This window comes from Schistocerca americana, chromosome 4 (genome assembly GCF_021461395.2).
Source record: "Schistocerca americana isolate TAMUIC-IGC-003095 chromosome 4, iqSchAmer2.1, whole genome shotgun sequence".
NCBI lineage: Eukaryota > Metazoa > Arthropoda > Insecta > Orthoptera > Acrididae > Schistocerca > Schistocerca americana.
The window spans coordinates 304,009,135-304,026,631 of record NC_060122.1 but is presented as its reverse complement, the minus strand read 5'-3'; the positions used below and the strand labels follow the sequence as shown (position 1 = coordinate 304,026,631).

Here is a 17,497-nt window from a genome sequence, read left to right as displayed (position 1 = left end):
TATGACAGATCTCTACGAATTTCAGACAATGTCAGGAAGAATTTTAACTTATCGTATGAAAATTTCTTGTCTTCACACGTCTTAATAAACATAAAATTATGTAGAGCATCCAGACCTTAAAAATTATTGTGGACATTGTAGAATGCCTGTTGACTATAGCCGTTGTTTGGTTTGTAAGCTGGCCTCTGATTGGTCAACTTCATGTGACGTTTCATGTTGACGTTACACCAAAACAAAGCGTCAACCCTGCAGGCATAGCTGACGTAAAAAGCTACAAGCCAGTGCTAGTGTCAGTTTGTATCCGATTCCGACAGTGGTGTGTTGATGAGTGAGCTGCAATGACATCCACTCCGAAGTCTATTACTGATGATGTTCTCGGAGGTAAGAATTTAATTTTATTGTATTGTATTTGAAGGGCCGCGAAATTAACGCTGAAAAATGTTAATCCAGAAAAAATCGGCACTGTGTTGACTGCCGTGTTCTTGGAAAAAGTTTCGCGGAGTCAATTGATTTAGATCTTCCTTTGCGTTTTGACAGCTGTTTTGCTTAAATGAATGAGTGTTTTATTGTGCACTGTAAAATTCGGAACTGATGGAGTTGTACAGCTGTTAGCGTCAGGTTCGTGCATTATTGCGTTGTATGTATTCTTAGGACCACTGTGGCTTTAGTTTTAGTGCACTTGCAAATTTTCTGCAGGATGGCACCAGGGACTAGGGAAAAAATAAAACTTATTAAAATAAGATATTAAATAAACGAACAATATCAATTTGATTTATACTGATATTTTTACAGTTTTTTTGGTCACACACGATCGTAATATTAAATTTTGGTTGACTGCTTCATAAGAAATATGTAATGTTCTTACGACATGCTTCATGAAAGCAGACGTATTTCAAAGTCCTTATTTTCGCCTCTAATACAAAATGTTTTGTTCCAACCTCGAACGTTGTTACTGGGTGTAATGGCCTTGTTACATTAGCGGAAAAGTCTTAAAATTAGTGTCGAAGAACGTGAATGAGAATCATAAATCTGGCCAAGTACAGAAAAGACTTTTTTTCCGTACTACTATGAGTATGAGCGGGTCGCAGACAACTAAGAATGCGTGCACAATTTGTTTTGGACTTCTAATATGCCTCTGTATTATTTGGGTCATACACATTATACTTAATGCTCTTAAGCCATTATGTGAATATATTAGGTAAAGATTTGCGAGGAAACAAAGCAGTTGTAGCGAATTTTTCTGTCGGCAAAATGATTATTGCCGCAGACGACGAATAATAATTAATACTGGTAGAACTTTGTGCGTCTGCGTTTGTAGTGGGAGAAATTTCACAATTTAACATTCCGGTATTTCTAAAAATATTGTTTCGTAACTTTGATTTTCAGCAGCTTTACTTATGACTTACAAAACCGTTTAAAGTAAATTTGCGAAGAATTTATAGCCGCAGCTATGTACAAATCGGCATTCCTGAGCTGCCCACCTTTTAACTGATCAGTGTGGTGTCAAGAAAAGCACATATTTGTTGTAAAGACCCTGCTTTAGTACTACTAAAATCAATTGATGACATCAAAATCTTAGCGCTTACGCATCAATGTTCTTGCAGATGTTTTGTATGGACAGAGTAAAGGACGAACGAAGTAAACAGAAAACAGCTGATATTTTAGCTAGATTTTTTTTCTCGACCTGCAGCTACACATCTGAAGGAATTTTGTTTTGTTGTTTTCGTGATGTATCCTCTATACTCAATCATGCGCTTTGGCTCAACTTCCTCTGACACCGTCCGGTTCAACTTTAATTTAGCAGTATCAAGGTTCGAGACTGTGTCGGTCTTGATGTAGATTTTTGTTACATCCAAGCAAATGCATCGATAACTCTTGTGAAAGAGTGCTGTTTCACATTTTTCAAAATAGTAAAAAAAACCTTGTTTTTGTTGATACAGACCAAAGAATGGTGTCCTAAAAGTTATCCGCTATGAAACCCTTTCCATATTCTGCTCAACTTTTTCCGTATACCCGGTTCTCGATGTTATGTAAATTCAGGCGAAGGCTGTGGTCTGCTCGCTCCTTGCGCGGTCTTTCATAGGCAGTTTTTTTAGGCGCTTTGCGTTATGAGTGTGCTTTAGACTGAGAATTTATGCACGGACATTGGTTTCTTCTATGATATGAAAAATCGCCGCTCATAATAAAGTGATGATATAACTTCCAAAATGCCGTCAACTTTCCAATGTTATAGGCGTGTAACATAGAGATTTCGTTTTAAAAGTTGTTCTACCCTCTATGCCTCCATCCACATCTATCCTTTGCAAACCACCGAAAGGTACATGGCAGAGGGTACGTCCCATTGTACCAGTTATTAGGCTTCCTTCCTGTTCCGTTTACGTATGGAACGCGGGAATGACTGTTTGAATGCCTCTGTTCGTCCTATCTGCTACGGGTCCGACACACTTGAGCAATATTGTAGAACCAGTAAATATTGAGAAATCACAATTGGTTGCATAAATCGTATTGAGAACTTTATATTTTTAACTAATGATAAAGGTGACTTAAATTTTGTACTATTAGAACATTTCAAACAGATAACTAGACATGTGTAAGTTTACTTTTGGCTGATTTGTACATTTACATTTTTAAGTGTTTGTTGTAATTACTGACTGCAACACGAGGTAAGAAAAAGTTTTGTTCCTGGACTGTTTCGCTCGCACAGCGTTACGTGAAGAAATGGAGATTTAGTAGGGTTACCTGTGTCTTGATGCGTTCAAAAAGCTAAATCTTCGTTGTATTTGATTACAGGTACTTATGAAATAGTCTTATACGTCATAACTTACATGCTATATTTAACTCACTTTGCTGCCAAGGAAAACGCGTATGTTTACAGTGAAAGTTGATCGTTTGGCACATGTCTCTTGGCCGATCCAATTTAACAACTTTCCATAAACATGTTTTTAGTAACTCGTAACTCTTCGTTTAATGTTAACTCTCTATCTGTTGAAAAAAGTCGTATTAGTAAAAGTACTCGTAACAAGCGTAGTGATTCACAAAATCCCCGGGACTTCTTCACACACATTATTAGCGAACACTTTTTATCAATGGCCAAGAAATAGTCAGATGTTTATTCAATACTACTTTGTCTGCGTCCTTAGTACAGTGAAAACTTAGGCTGAAAACTTGGTTCAAATGTACCTTAATAAACGACAGTCGGAAATCGCTTCCAACATTTACATGATGCATCAGTGAAGTGGTGAATGACATAGATGGAATGCTTGTCGGTTTCTGCATCGAATTTGTGCAAAATTAGCTCCTCTGTCAACTAAGATTTGTCACATGTACACTGAACAAAAGAATGTCGCCAGAGACTACATAACTTTTGAGGATTATTATCTTTATTTTCATATGCCGTGATAAAGGCTTCTTGGTTGAAAACGAAACTGAGAACCAATTAGCAAGCAGCCAAGTTCAGCACTCGCCGATATGACAAAATGAGTAATTACAATACGTTCATTCCTCCCATAGTCCAATGACATAGTATAATCTAACATTATGCTTCATAACATGTTAATATAATTATAATGAAATTAACAATGAAACATAGAATGTCATGTAGGGTGAGCAGCAAGCCGTGATTGTATGCAGATGACGCTGTTGTGTACGGGAAAGTGTCGAGTGGCTGCAGGAGGATTCTGTATTACAGAACTGTATTGGGTAGTATCTAGTTACTAGCGAACCCGTTCAAGCGCTAAGACAGTTTAGTCACTAAGGTATTGTTTTCCAAAGCCATTTCTCACGAATTCCCATCCGCATTACGCCATAGTCTGCGCTTGTCCAGCATGTTCTCAAGCTCAGTGTTTCCGATGACCAGAAAACAAGTGATACATTCCTAATAGTGTACACAAAGACAGACATTTCCTTCCCTAGATTTAGAGCGTTGCTCGTCAGCTATACTCGGAGGGTGTTCGTTTTGGAGGATTCTTGACGAATTTGCCGCTGAATGTAATCTGGGACGGCGGGTTCTCATCAGACATGTGACGTGTGCCCCGACGAACTGATAGGCAGCAGAATTAACCCACACTCCACTGACCGAATTCTGGAGATTGTTCGGGGATATTTTGTGAAAATTTTGGTGACACACCCTCGTGGCCGTGGCCTCCGGTGGCTCATTAATAGTAGTAAAAAGCAAAGCTCCGCATCTTATTCGGCTAGTTACCCTAACTACCTTTGTGACTGTCTTCACAACGCAAAACAATGTAAGGCAACTACCATCAGATGCCAGAGTACTGCGACACGACTGCTGTTGCTGCGCGCTGTTGGGCAGATATTTTCAATGCGATGCAGATAGATTAATAGGGGTGAGAAATCAAAGGAAACGTAGTTAGTATGCAGTTAGCCACCGAAATACTTGGAAGATGCCTGAATAACTACTTCAAATGTTTTGTTGGTTTCGTTCGGGTTCAAATCGTACTGCCATTTCCAGGAAATTTTCGTTTTTCTCTCCTTAAGACTCTCCTCAAAAGACGTATGTCTACTATAATGGATTGTACGCGTAGGGATCAGTTTAGCTGCCCTAAATCCTATGGATTTTTGTCTGTGGCGATAAACAAAAGAACTAGTTTGATACGGACAGTCTGAACACAATGTCGCTTTCTCAAGTGCCATTGAAACTTCAGATACAATGAGGAGATTGTTTGGGGATTTTTTAATGTTCATGATCCGAAGAGATAATGCGTTTATCAAAGCAAAGCATCTTATGAGTGGCTGAATTGAACATGTCGAACAGTTCTTGAGTTAACAAATGCAAAGAAATTACGTTAAGCTGCAAAAGTAGTTTTTTTCCTACGTCATCTCAGCAACAAATCTTTTCTGCAACATTAGTATGACAGTTTATATGTCTCGATAGGAGGAAAGTCCTCAGTTAGCATCAGTTTAATTCACCATATATATCTAGACGATTGTCATAACTTGGTGTAAAGTGTAATAAATGCAACTGATGGTAGGATAAACCGGGCACCTGGAGATCCTACGTACAACTCTTTCGTGTGAACTATTTCCGTACCGGTACTTCCGGACTGTTTTGTGTTCATTTCTCAATATATGTGCCTGAAGAGAGGACGAAATAATTTATCTGCTTTTACGCCATAATGGACCATTTTAGATTAGATTGTGTTCGTGAGAGGCTTAGCAAGAATAAAACGGTCGTTCTTCTTTCCTTGGCATATAAAATAGACCGTGTGGCCGATTACGAAAATATTATTTCACGTTAGTGTCCACATAGAAACAGAGCGTATGTGAATGTCTTAGCTGTAAACTTTACTGGGATGTCTCGGATTGAAAGTCAATGGCTGCACAAAGGCTGGCCAATCAGTGTCACTTGGCAAATGCCAGTTGGAGAGGCCCAATGTGTGTTAAGACTACTGCGGATTTGCTTCCAAATAGAGGAAAGGATTCGAAGATCTGTGTAGGATCAGCTATAACCAGCTGAATGTTATAGCTAGATCACAACCCGTTAGAATAGATACCAGCTACTCAGGTGCAGCGAACCTTGCAAATAGCAAAAGGACTCGTGTCTTCGTAGTGAACACGTCTGTAATTGTGAATGTGCCCCTCCCACCCCCTTAAACATAACACCATATACTGGAAGATTTGGGACGTAGAAACATCGTGGATAGGGCACACCAAGCGAATCCCTTCATTTCTGACAAGTTACGATACGCTATTGAGTCAAAAGCCGCGTGTATATCCAGAGGGATCGTGAGACGCGAAACGTAGCCCCATTTGTTGCTGGCACAATTGCTTGATATCAGGCTGGTGAGCTGGTTAGGCACCGGCCAGCATTCGCGATATATAGACCTTCACGTCAACAAACATGTGGCTGCTTCAAAATATGGAGAAAGACTTGGCAGTCGTGTTTCTCACACTTCTTCTTAGGTGTCATATTTGCTTAGGAAATGTATTGCATTTATGCAAATGCCCTCCGCGATTGACCTGGAGCATCCGAATTGTTCTTGTTCTCTAGACAGTGTTCTATAGTTTCCTGAGCGAAACACCTATATGATTTCATATAGACTATTACAGGTTATCTGCATATTACGGTATTCTGGCTGACACTGTATTCGTCAATCTATACCAGAGTTGATTCAACAATTATCTGTACACAGTGTGATACCTAATACTGTAATTGTTTTACCTTGTTGCTAATCCTACTTCCTTATTAGGCTTGCCTACTCTTTAACATATTAATTCCATTACCAGACTAAGCAGTGCAAGCCTTCGTATCAACTTGTTCTCGCATCTGCATCTGTAATTCAAAAAGGCTGAGCGAGAAAACAGCCTCAGGTTTTGCTTAGGAATTTTGCGGAATGTGATTGAAGAAGGAAAAAATTGCGAGAAACCGAAACCACTACGGATGTTTGAAATCAGGTTCTCTCGAAGGAATCCGCTGTCTTTTAAGAATGAATGACTGATAATACACTGAAAAAAATAAACATTGTGTGCGTGTCGCTTACATTCCATGTAAATAAAGCTTTCGTCCATTTATCAGCGTATTTGATAGTCGGTGAGAATTGATATTTGATATTGGTGAGAATAACATCAGTGTTTCGCCAATCCAAAGCAAGTTCATGCGCTGAGCAAGTGTGTTGCCGGGAATTCGGCTTTGTTTTGCTGCGGTCCCGGTGGCCTAGACGCTCGCGTGACCCGGCCATTGCCAGGTGACGCGGCCTTGGCATCGAGGAACGGCGTCTCAACAGCTTACTGCACTCGTGTTAAAGGGGACGTACCCATGGCCCTGCAAGTGTCCGGGTAAAAGTGGAGGCGGCGGATCGATAAGGCGCATGGTCGACTGCTGGCAGTTGCCGACAGCGCCGCACTCCGGTAGCGATGCGAACGACCTGCACAGCGCATGGGCAACCCTAGTAAGGAGTTGTCTGTAGCGGCTGTTCGCACCTTTTTCATGCATTTGCCACATTCAGGCTGGTGGTTGCTGATGTTTCAGGTTGAATGGGTAAGCCGAAAGTACTGGAAAGAAGTAAACCATTGGTGACTTTTTAAAAATTCGGGTAACGATAGTTCCTCGCGCACCTTACTGATATGTTCTTGTATTTGTGGCCTCTGGCAGAAATAATTTGCTGCATGACGTTTGACCTACCTATTGCTTCATAATCTGCATCAGAGCATTGCAACAAAATGGAAAGATCCTTCGGATAACTAGCCCCTTCTAAACCTCTTAATAGAGATGAGATCCATATGTTGGACTGTAGAAGTTACACAAAGAAGGCAGCGGGAGCGTGTGCAGAAATGCAGCGAAGCGTAAAATGGAAACATTTGGAGAAAACCAGCACATATTACGTGGAAACCTTCTTAGAACTTTCCAGTGACCATTTTCACATGTCTCTCTCTCTAACGTTTCGCCCCCACACCATGCGTATAGCTCACGTGAAGTAAATGACAAAAAAAATCAATAAGAGATCGCACAAAGGCATTCTTTTACGTTTGGTTTTGTAGCATTCATTTAAAATATGTGTAATGTTCGGACCCGGAAATAGTTTCCTGCAGGTCACTACATGTGAAATCTCAAGTAAATGAAAAGTTATGATCAATATGCAAAGGAAATTGTGGAGGAAAGACCATAAAGTAGCGGGAGTGAATTTAATTGCTGTGTTGTCTAAACATTTATCGACAGATTTGTTATTCTTACCTAGATCTATATACAGTACATACCATGCAAACCATTGGAAGAGCACGGCAGAAAGTTCTTCGCATAGTATCACAGGTTAGGTTTCTGGTCTTTAAATTAGCTTTGAATGCTAGAAGAAAGAAAAACCGTGGCAGATATTAAGTGACGATAAATATTTCCCAGAAGCGTCGGTCACTGTTTCACATCACGTAATACCTTTTAGTTATTCTACTGGAAGCCGATTATTACAGATCAGATCGTCGTAATTCAGCTCTTTCGAAAAACGCCAGATCAGAGTGCGAAACCGTTATCTGTTCATATTTTTTTTTTCTCAAACCCTAACCCGCGTCGTAAGAGATCTTTTGTGAGTGGCAATGAGAGTACCCGCAGCTGTCTGGTGCAGCAGTTAATGCGCCTCTTAATGGCTCTCACAAAGGATCAAAGGTGAATGAACTCCGCCGAGGACTGCATGTGCAACGCATAGCCACCGCTGGAATCGAATTCCGCTGTCGTCTGAGAAGACATTCTGCACATACATTTGGCTAACTCACACATAGTAATTTAGGGGGGAAAATTAGCAGTTGTCTACACGAAGGTTAGTTTGCTCAGCACACTGACTTACTAATCGCATGACCCAGACGGACGTGTGATATGCCCTGTTCTTTTATATCATGAATGAACGGATAAGCACAGCAATAGGACCGTCCAGAAATTTCGGAACATGTGTCCAAAAAATAAACTCTAACCTGCTCAGTCCCCGCCAAACCTTCACTATTACGATATAGTCTAACATGACAAGATTAGTTAACACTGTAAGGTTAGAAATGACCGTGAATTTGTGTGCGTTACATCTGCAGCATCCTGTATTTGACCATGTCAACGCCTCATACACCCCCAGTTAGGGTGGGTGGGGCCAGACAATTTTAGCGACTAACATACACTGTGTGATAAAAAGTATCCGGACACTTGGTTGCAAAACACGTAAAAAGTTTGTGGCTCCCTCCTTCGGTAATGAAGGAATTCTGGTGTTGGCCCACTCTTAGCCTTGATGGCAGCTTCCACTCTCGCAAGCATACGTTCAGTCAGGTGCTGGAAGGTTTCTTGAGGAATGGCAGCCCATTCTTCATGTATTGCTGCACTGAGGAGAGGTATCGATGTCGGTCGGTGAGATCTGGCACGAAAGTCGGCGTTCCAAAACATCCCGAATTGATCTTCAACCGTGGGAAGCAATAAGGTGCTTAGAACATCAATGTAGGCCCGTGCTGTGACAGTGCCACGCAAAACAAGAAGGGTTGAAAGTACCTCTATGAAAAACACGACCGCACCATAACACCACCGCCTCCGAATGGCTCAAATGGCTCTGAGCACTATGGGACTTAACATCTGAGGTCATCAGTCCCCTAGAACTTAGTACTTAAACCTAACTAACCTAAGGACATCACACACATCCATGCCGGAGGCAGGATTCGAACCTGCGACCGTAGCGGTCGCGCGGTTCCAGACGAAAGCGCTTAGAAAACGCTCGGCCACACCGGCCGGCCCGCCTCCGAATTTTACTGTTGGCGTTACACACGCTGGCACATGACGTTCACCGGGCATTCGCCATACCCACACCCTGCCATCGGATCGCCACATTGTGTACCTGATTCGTCACTCCACACATAGCTTTTCCACTGTTCAATCGTCCAATGTTTACGCTCCTTGCACGAAGCGAGGCGTCGTTTGGCATTTACCGGCGTGATACGTGCCTTATAAGCAGCCTCTGGACCATAAAATCAGTTTTCTCACCCCCTGCCCAACTGTCACAGCACTTGGAGCGGATCCTGATGCAGTTTGGAATTCCTGTGTGATGGTCTGGATAGAAGTCTGCCTTTTACACATTACGGCCCTACTCAACTGCCGGCGGTCTCCGTCAGTCAACAGACGAGGTCGGCCCGTAAGATTTTGTGCTGTACGTGTCCCATGTTTCCACTTCACTATCACATTGGAAACAGTGGATCTAGTGATGTTTAGGAGTGTGGAAATCTCGCATACAGACGTATGAAACAAGTGACACCCAATCACCTGACCACGTTCGAAGTCCGTGAGTTCCGCGGAGCGCCCCTCCCTGCTCTCTCACGATGCCTGACTACTGAGGTCGCTGATATGGAGTACCTGGCAGTAGGTGGCAGCACAATGCTAGAAATTTATCCTTTAATCAGTTTTGTCAGAAGGTATAACAAAGTGCGTACGGTGGTCAACAAAATATACGGAAAAACGCACTTAAATTATTTCTGAAGTATTTTTATCATCATCATCATTTACGACTGATTATGCCTTTCAGCGTTCAGTCTGGAGCATAGCCCCCTTATAAAATTCCTCCATGATCCCCTATTCAGTGTTAACATTGGTGCCTCTTCTGATGTTAAACCTATGACTTCAAAATCATTCTTGTCTTGTGACAGCCAGAGCGAGAGCACCAGCAGCAGCGAGTACTGTTTGTATAAAGCGTTTATTTTGCATTTTGTTTACGACCTTCCACTAAGGAAGGGATTCTATTTGTGTTTATCTGCTCTGCATAGTAACTAACAGTTCTTGATAAAACTTTACGTAGTTTTCGTGTTAGATTTCTTAGTGTTTTCTTGATCGTTTAGAACAGAAAGCGCCCTAAAACCGTCTTTTGTTTGTTTCGCGGCCGTTAGCCACTAGTCACTTGAATCAGCAGTTGTCTTGTGACAGCCAGAGCGAGAGCACCAGCAGCAGCGAGTACTGTTTGTATAAAGCGTTTTTGTACTTATTTGCTGCGCTTAGCTTTTAAATAGTTTTTCTGGGAAAACCTAGCGTAGTTTTCGCGTCTCGTATTTCTGTGAGTGTTTCTTGATTATCAGAGTAGCTCATCAGAAGATTATCTTGGGAATTTGTCACCGTATAGAGTAGGGTAAACATAGTCATGTGTAGGGACTGTGGTTGTTGTGAGCGGACGCAAGGAGAATTGGCCACTCTTCGGGGGCAGGTGGAGGCTTTGTCTGTTAGGCTCATCGAGCTCGAGGCGCAGGCGTCGGCTCGTAGTGGCGTTGGGGCAACTGTGGTGATACCTATGCCTACTTCGGTGGCCTTGGAATCACATGGAACCCCTGATGTCGCTGCGTCTTCCGGCAGTGAGCATCTTACCGGTCAGCCATCACTCCAGGGTGAATGGCGGACAGTGGTGGGCTCGCGCGTGCCTGGCCGAAAGGCGAAGGTGGGATCTGGCCGCGTGGCAGCTGCCTTACCCCTTTCCAACAGGTACGGGGTGCTTCCTAGTGGTGATGACATCGTTTCCGAGCCACCACAGGATGCCTCGCCTGTTGGGCCAGTGGCCGATTCTCCGGCAAGGTCCCGACAGTCACAGAGGGCGGGCCTATTAGTTATAGGGAGCTCCAACGTTAGGCGGGTTATGGAGCCCCTTAGGAAAATAGTGGGTAGGTCGGGGAAGAATGCCAGTGTGCACTCGGTGTGCTTGCCGGGGGGTCTCGTCCGTAATGTGGAGGAGGCCCTTCCGGCAGCTATTGAACGCACTGGGTGTGACCGGCTGCAGATAGTAGCACATGTCGGAACGAATGACGCCTGCCGCTTGGGTTCTGAGGCCATCCTTGGTTCCTTCCGGCGGCTGGCTGATTTGGTGAAGACAACCAGCATCGCACGCGGAGTGAAAGCTGAGCTTAATATCTGCAGCATAGTGCCCAGAGTCGATCGCGGTCCTCTGGTTTGGAGCCGTGTGGAGGGTCTAAACCAGAGGCTCAGACGACTCTGCGACTATAATGGTTGCAAATTCATCGACCTCCGTTATTGGGTGGAGAACTGTAGGGCCCCCCTAGACAGGTCAGGCGTGCACTACACACCGGAAGCAGCTACTAGGGTAGCAGAGTACGTGTGGCGTGCACACGGGGGTTTTTTAGGTTAGAGGGACCCCCCCCTTGGGCGAAACGATAAAATACCTGACGGCTTACCAGAGAGGACATTATCATCGTTGATAAAGAACGTCCGTCCTCAGAGACCAAAAACAGGAAAAGTTAACGTAATATTGGTAAACTGCAGGTGTATCCAGGGCAAGGTTCCTGAATTAGTATCTCTTATTGAAGGAAGTAGTGCGCATATAGTATTAGGAACGGAAAGTTGGTTAAAACCGGAAGTGAACAGTAACGAAATCCTAGACACAGAATGGAATATATACCGCAAGGATAGGATAAACGCCAATGGTGGAGGGGTATTTATAGCAGTAAAGAATTCAATAATATCCAGTGAAGTTATTAGCGAATGCGATGTGAAATAATCTGGGTTAAGTATCAAAGGTGGGTCAGATATGATAGTCGGATGCTTCTATAGACCACCTGCATCAGCAACTGTAGTAGTTGAGCGCCTCAGAGAGAACCTGCAGAACGTCGTGAAGAAGTTTCGTGATCATACTATTGTAATAGGGGGAGACTTCAATCTACCAGGTATAGAATGGGATAGTCACACAATCAGAACTGGAGCCAGGGACAGAGACTCTTGTGACATTATCCTGACTGCCTTGTCCGAGAATTACTTCGAGCAGATAGTTAGAGAACCAACTCGTGAAGCTAACGTTTTAGACCACATAGCAACAAATAGACCGGAACTTTTCGACTCCGTGAATGTAGAAGAGGGTATCAGTGATCATAAGTCAGTGGTTGCATCAATGACTAAAAGTGTAATAAGAAATGCCAAGAAAGGAAGGAAAACATATTTGCTTAACAAGAGTGATAGGGCACAAATCGCAGAATATCTGAGTGACCACCATCAAACGTTCATTTCTGAGGAAGAGGATGCGGAACAAAAATGGAAAAAATTCAGAAACATCGTCCAGTACGCCTTAGATAAGTTCGTACCGACTAAGGTCCAAAGCGAGGGGAAAGATCCACCGTGGTATAACAATCATGTACGAAAGGTACTACGGAAACAAAGAAAGCTTCATCATAGGTTTAAGAGTAGTCGAATCATAGCTGATAAGGAAAAGCTGAACGAAGCGAAAAAGAGCGTAAAGAGAGCAATGAGAAGCATTCAACGAATTCGAACATAAAACATTGGCAAACAATCTAAACAAGAACCCTAAAAAGTTTTGGTCATATGTAAAATCGGTAAGCGGATCTAAATCCCCTATTCAGTCACTCGTTGACCACGATGGCACCGAAACAGAGGACGACCGAAGAAAGGCAGAAATACTGAATTCAGTGTTCCGAAACTGTTTCACTGCGGAAAATCGTAACACGGTCCCTGACTTCAGCCGTCGCACGGACGCCAAAATGGAAAATATTGAAATAAACGATATCGGAATTGAAAAACAACTGCTATCACTTAGTAGCGGAAAAGCATCCGGACCAGACGAGATACCCTTAAGATTCTACAGTGATTATGCTAAAGAACTTGCCCCCTTTCTATCGGCAATTTATCGTAGATCGCTGGAAGAACGTAAAGTACCTAGCGACTGGAAGAAAGCGCAGGTCGTTCCCATTTTCAAGAAGGGTCTTAAATCAGATGCGAATAATTATAGGCCTATTTCGCTTACGTCAATCTGTTGTAGAATAATGGAACATGTTTTGTGTTCTCGTATTATGACGTTCTTAGATAATACAAATCTCCTTCATCATAACCAACATGGATTCCGCAAACAGAGATCATGTGTAACTCAGCTCGCCCTATTTGCCCAAGAAATTCACAGTGCCGTAGACACTGGCGAGCAGATTGATGCCGTATTCCTGGACTTCAGGAAGGCATTTGATACGGTTCCGCACTTACGTTTAGTGAAAAAAATACGAGCTTACGGAATATCGGACCAGGTTTGTGATTGGATTCAGGATTTCCTAGAAGAAAGAACACAACATGTCACTCTTAACGGTTAAAAATCTGCAGATGTAGAGGTAATTTCGGGAGTACCGCAGGGAAGCGTGATAGGACCTTTATTGTTTACAATATACATAAATGACTTAGTTGACAACATCGGTAGCTCCGTGAGGCTATTTGCAGATGACACGGTTGTCTACAAGAAAGTAGCAACATCAGAAGACTCGTACGTACTCCAGGAGGACCTGCAGAGGATTAATGCATGGTGCGACAGCTGGCAGCTTTCCCTAAACGTAGATAAATGTAATATAATGCGCATACATAGGGGCAGAAATCCATTCCAGTACGATTATGCCATAGGTGGTAAATCATTGGAAGCGGTAACGACCGTAAAATACTTAGGAGTTACTATCCGGAGCGATCTGAAGTGGAATGATCACATAAAACAAATAGTGGGAAAAGCAGGCGCCAGGTTGAGATTCATAGGAAGAATTCTAAGAAAATATGACTCATCGACGAAAGAAGTAGCTTACAAAACGCTTGTTCGTCCGATTCTTGAGTATTGCTCATCAGTATGGGACCCTTACCAGGTTGGATTAATAGAAGAGATAGACATGATCCAGCGAAAAGCAGCGCGATTAGTCATGGGGACATTTAGTCAGCGCGAGAGCGTTACGGTGATGCTGAACAAGCTCCAGTGGCGGACACTTCAAGAAAGGCGTTACGCAATACGGAGAGGTTTATTATCGAAATTACGAGAGAGCACATTCCGGGAAGAGATGGGCAACATATTACTACCGCCCACATATATCTCGCGTAATGATCACAACGAAAAGATCCGAGAAATTAGAGCAAATACGGAGACTTACAAGCAGTCGTTCTTCCCACGCACAATTCGTGAATGGAACAGGGAAGGGGGATCAGATAGTGGTACAATAAGTACCCTCCGCCACACACCGTAAGGTGGCTCGCGGAGTATAGATGTAGATGTAGATGTAGATTCTTAACCGAATCCAGGTACCTTCTCCTCGGTCTGCCCCGACTCCTCCTACCCTCTACTGCTGAATCCATGAGTCTCTTGGGTAACCTTGCTTCTCCCATGCGTGTAACATGACCCCACCATCTAAGCCTGTTCGCCCTGACTGCTACATCTATAGAGTTCATTCCCAGTTTTTCTTTGATTTCCTCATTGTGGACACCCTCCTGCCATTGTTCCCATCTACTAGTACCTGCAATCATCCTAGCTACTTTCATATCCGTAACCTCAACCATATTGATAAGGTAACCTGAATCCACCCAGCTTTCGCTCCCATACAACAAAGTTGGTCGAAAGATTGAACGGTGCACAGATAATTTAGTCTTGGTACTGACTTCCTTCTTGCAGAAGAGAATAGATCGTAGCTGAGCGCTCACTGCATTAGCCTTGCTACACCTCGCTTCCAGTTCTTTCACTATGTTGCCATCCTGTGAGAATATGAATCCTAAGTACTTGAAACCGTCCACCTGTTCTAACTTTGTTCCTCCTATTTGGCACTCAATCCGTTTATATTTCTTTCTCACTGACATTACTTTCGTTTTGGAGATGCTAATCTTCATACCATAGTCCTTACATTTCTGATCTAGCTCTGAAATATTACTCTGCAAACTTTCAATCGAATCTGCCATCACAACTAAGTCATCCGCATATGCAAGACTGCTTATTTTGTGTTCACATATCTTAATCTCACCCAGCCAGTCTATTGTTTTCAACATATGATCCATAAATAATATGAACAACAGTGGAGACAGGTTGCAGCCTTGTCTTACCCCTGAAACTACTCTGAACCATGAACTCGATTTACCGTCAACTAACTGCTGCCTGACTATCCATGTAAAGACCTTTAATTGCTTGCAAAAGTTTACCTCCTATTCCATAATCTCGTAGAACAGACAATAACTTCCTCCTAGGAACCCGGTCATATGCCTTTTCTAGATCTATATAGCATAGATACAATTCCCTGTTCCACTCATAACTTCTCCATTATTTGCCGTAAGCTAAAGATCTGGTCCTGACAACCTCTAAGAGGCCTAAACCCACACTGATTTTCATCCAATTGGTCCTCAACTAATACTCGCACTTTCCTTTCAACAATACCTGAGAAGATTTTACCCACAACGCTGATTAAAGAGATACCTCTGTAGCTGTTACAATCTTTTCTGTTTCCATGTTTAAAGGTTGGTGTGATTACTGCCTTTGTCCAGTCTGATGGAACCTGTCCCAACTCCCAGGCCATTTCAATTATCCTGTGTAGCCATTTAAGACCTGACATTCCACTGTATTTGATGAGTTCCGACTTAATTTCATCCACCCCAGCCGCTTTATTGCACTGCAATCTATTGACCATTTTTTCCACTTCCTCAAATGTGATCCTATTTCCATCATCATTCCTATCCCATTCTACCTCGAAATCTGAGACATTACTGATCGCATTTTCACCTACGTTGAGCAACTCTCCAAAATATTCCCTCCATCTGCCCAAGGAATCCACAGGATTCACCAGCAGTTTTCCTGACCTGTCCAAAATACTTGTCATTTCCTTCTTACCTCCCTTTCGAAGACTGCTAATTACACTCCAGAATGGTTTTCCAGCAGCTTGACCCATAGTCTCCAACCTGTTTCCAAAGTCTTCCCACGATTTCTTCTTGGATGCTGCAATTATCTGTTTGGCTTTGTTTCTTTCTTCAACATAACTTTCTCTGTCTACCTGGGTTCTGGTATGTAGCCATTTTTGATACGCCTTCTTTTTCCTTTTACAGGCTGCCTTGACTGTATCATTCCACCAAGCTGTTTGCTTCATCCTACTTTTACACACTACTGTTCCAAGACATTCTTTAGCCACTTCTAGTACTGTGTCCCTGTACCTTGTCCAATGACTGTAACTGAGTACATTCAACTAACTGGTACCTTTCTGAGATCGCTGTTATGTACTTATGCCTGATTTCCTTATCCTGAAGTTTCTCCACTCTTATCCTCCTACATATGGACCTGACCTCCTGCACTTTCGGCCTCACAATCCCAATTTCACTGCAGATTAAATAATGATCAGTGTCATCGAAGAATCCCCTGAATACACGTGTGTCCCTCACAGCCTTCCTGAATTCCTGATCTGTTATTATATAGTCAATGACAGATCTGGTTCCCCTGCCTTCCCAAGTATACTGGTGAATGTTCTCATGTTTAAAAAAGGAGTTTGTGATTACTAAGCCCATACTGGCACAGAAATCCAAGAGTTGTTTCCCGTTCCTGTTGGCCTCCATATCCTCTCCAAATTTACCCATAACCTTTTCATACCCTTCTGTTCGATTTCCAATCCTGGCGTTAAAATCACCCATGAGCAGAACACTGTCCTTGTCCTTTACTCTAACAACTACATCACTGAGTGCCTCATAAAAACTATCAATCTTATCTTGATGTGTCCCTTCACAATGCGTATATACTGACACAATCCTAATTTTCTTGCTAGACACTGTCAAATCTATCCACATTAGTCGTTCGTTTACATACCTTATTGCAACTACGCTGGGTTCCATTTTTTTCCTGATGTAAAGCCCTACACCCCATTGTGCTATTCCTGCTTTGACTCCTGACAAGTAAACCTTGTATTCTCCCACTTCTTCTTCTTCCTCACCCCTTACCCGAATGTCACTAACAGCTAAAACGTCCAGCCCCATCTTACTTGCAGCCTCTGCCAGCTCTACCTTCTTCCCAGAGTAGCCCCCATTGATATTAATAGCTCCCCATCTCATTACCATTTGTTTGCCAAGTCGTATCTCAGGAGTCCCTGGTTTGTCAGATGTGGGACTCCGTCACCTCAAAAGGTCCGAGGCATTTTGCTCTGATTGTTGCCAGCATCATATTTAAAGTACCAGGGAAGCAGGTTGCTAGCCTTACTTGCCCCGAGTCCCATTGGGTTTTACCCCTAACGGCTGAGGGACTAACCGGTGGATTTGGTAGTCTTTGCCGTATGAGCA

At 42.9% G+C, this 17,497-nt stretch overlaps 1 protein-coding gene across 2 annotated transcripts in view; it reads left to right on the top strand.

Moving 5' to 3' along the window:
• Nucleotides 1-237: 237 nt before the first annotated feature.
• LOC124613190 (BCL2/adenovirus E1B 19 kDa protein-interacting protein 3) overlaps nt 238-17,497 on the top strand; it is a 307,270-nt gene continuing 290,010 nt past the window's right edge. The window contains exon 1 of one of the 2 annotated variants that reach the window (XM_047141841.1): nt 238-381. In XM_047141841.1, the coding sequence (XP_046997797.1) occupies nt 339-381 (43 nt within the window). In that variant the 5' untranslated portion in view covers nt 238-338. The remainder of the gene's footprint in view (nt 382-17,497) is intronic. The other variant, XM_047141843.1, reaches the window with a different exon arrangement.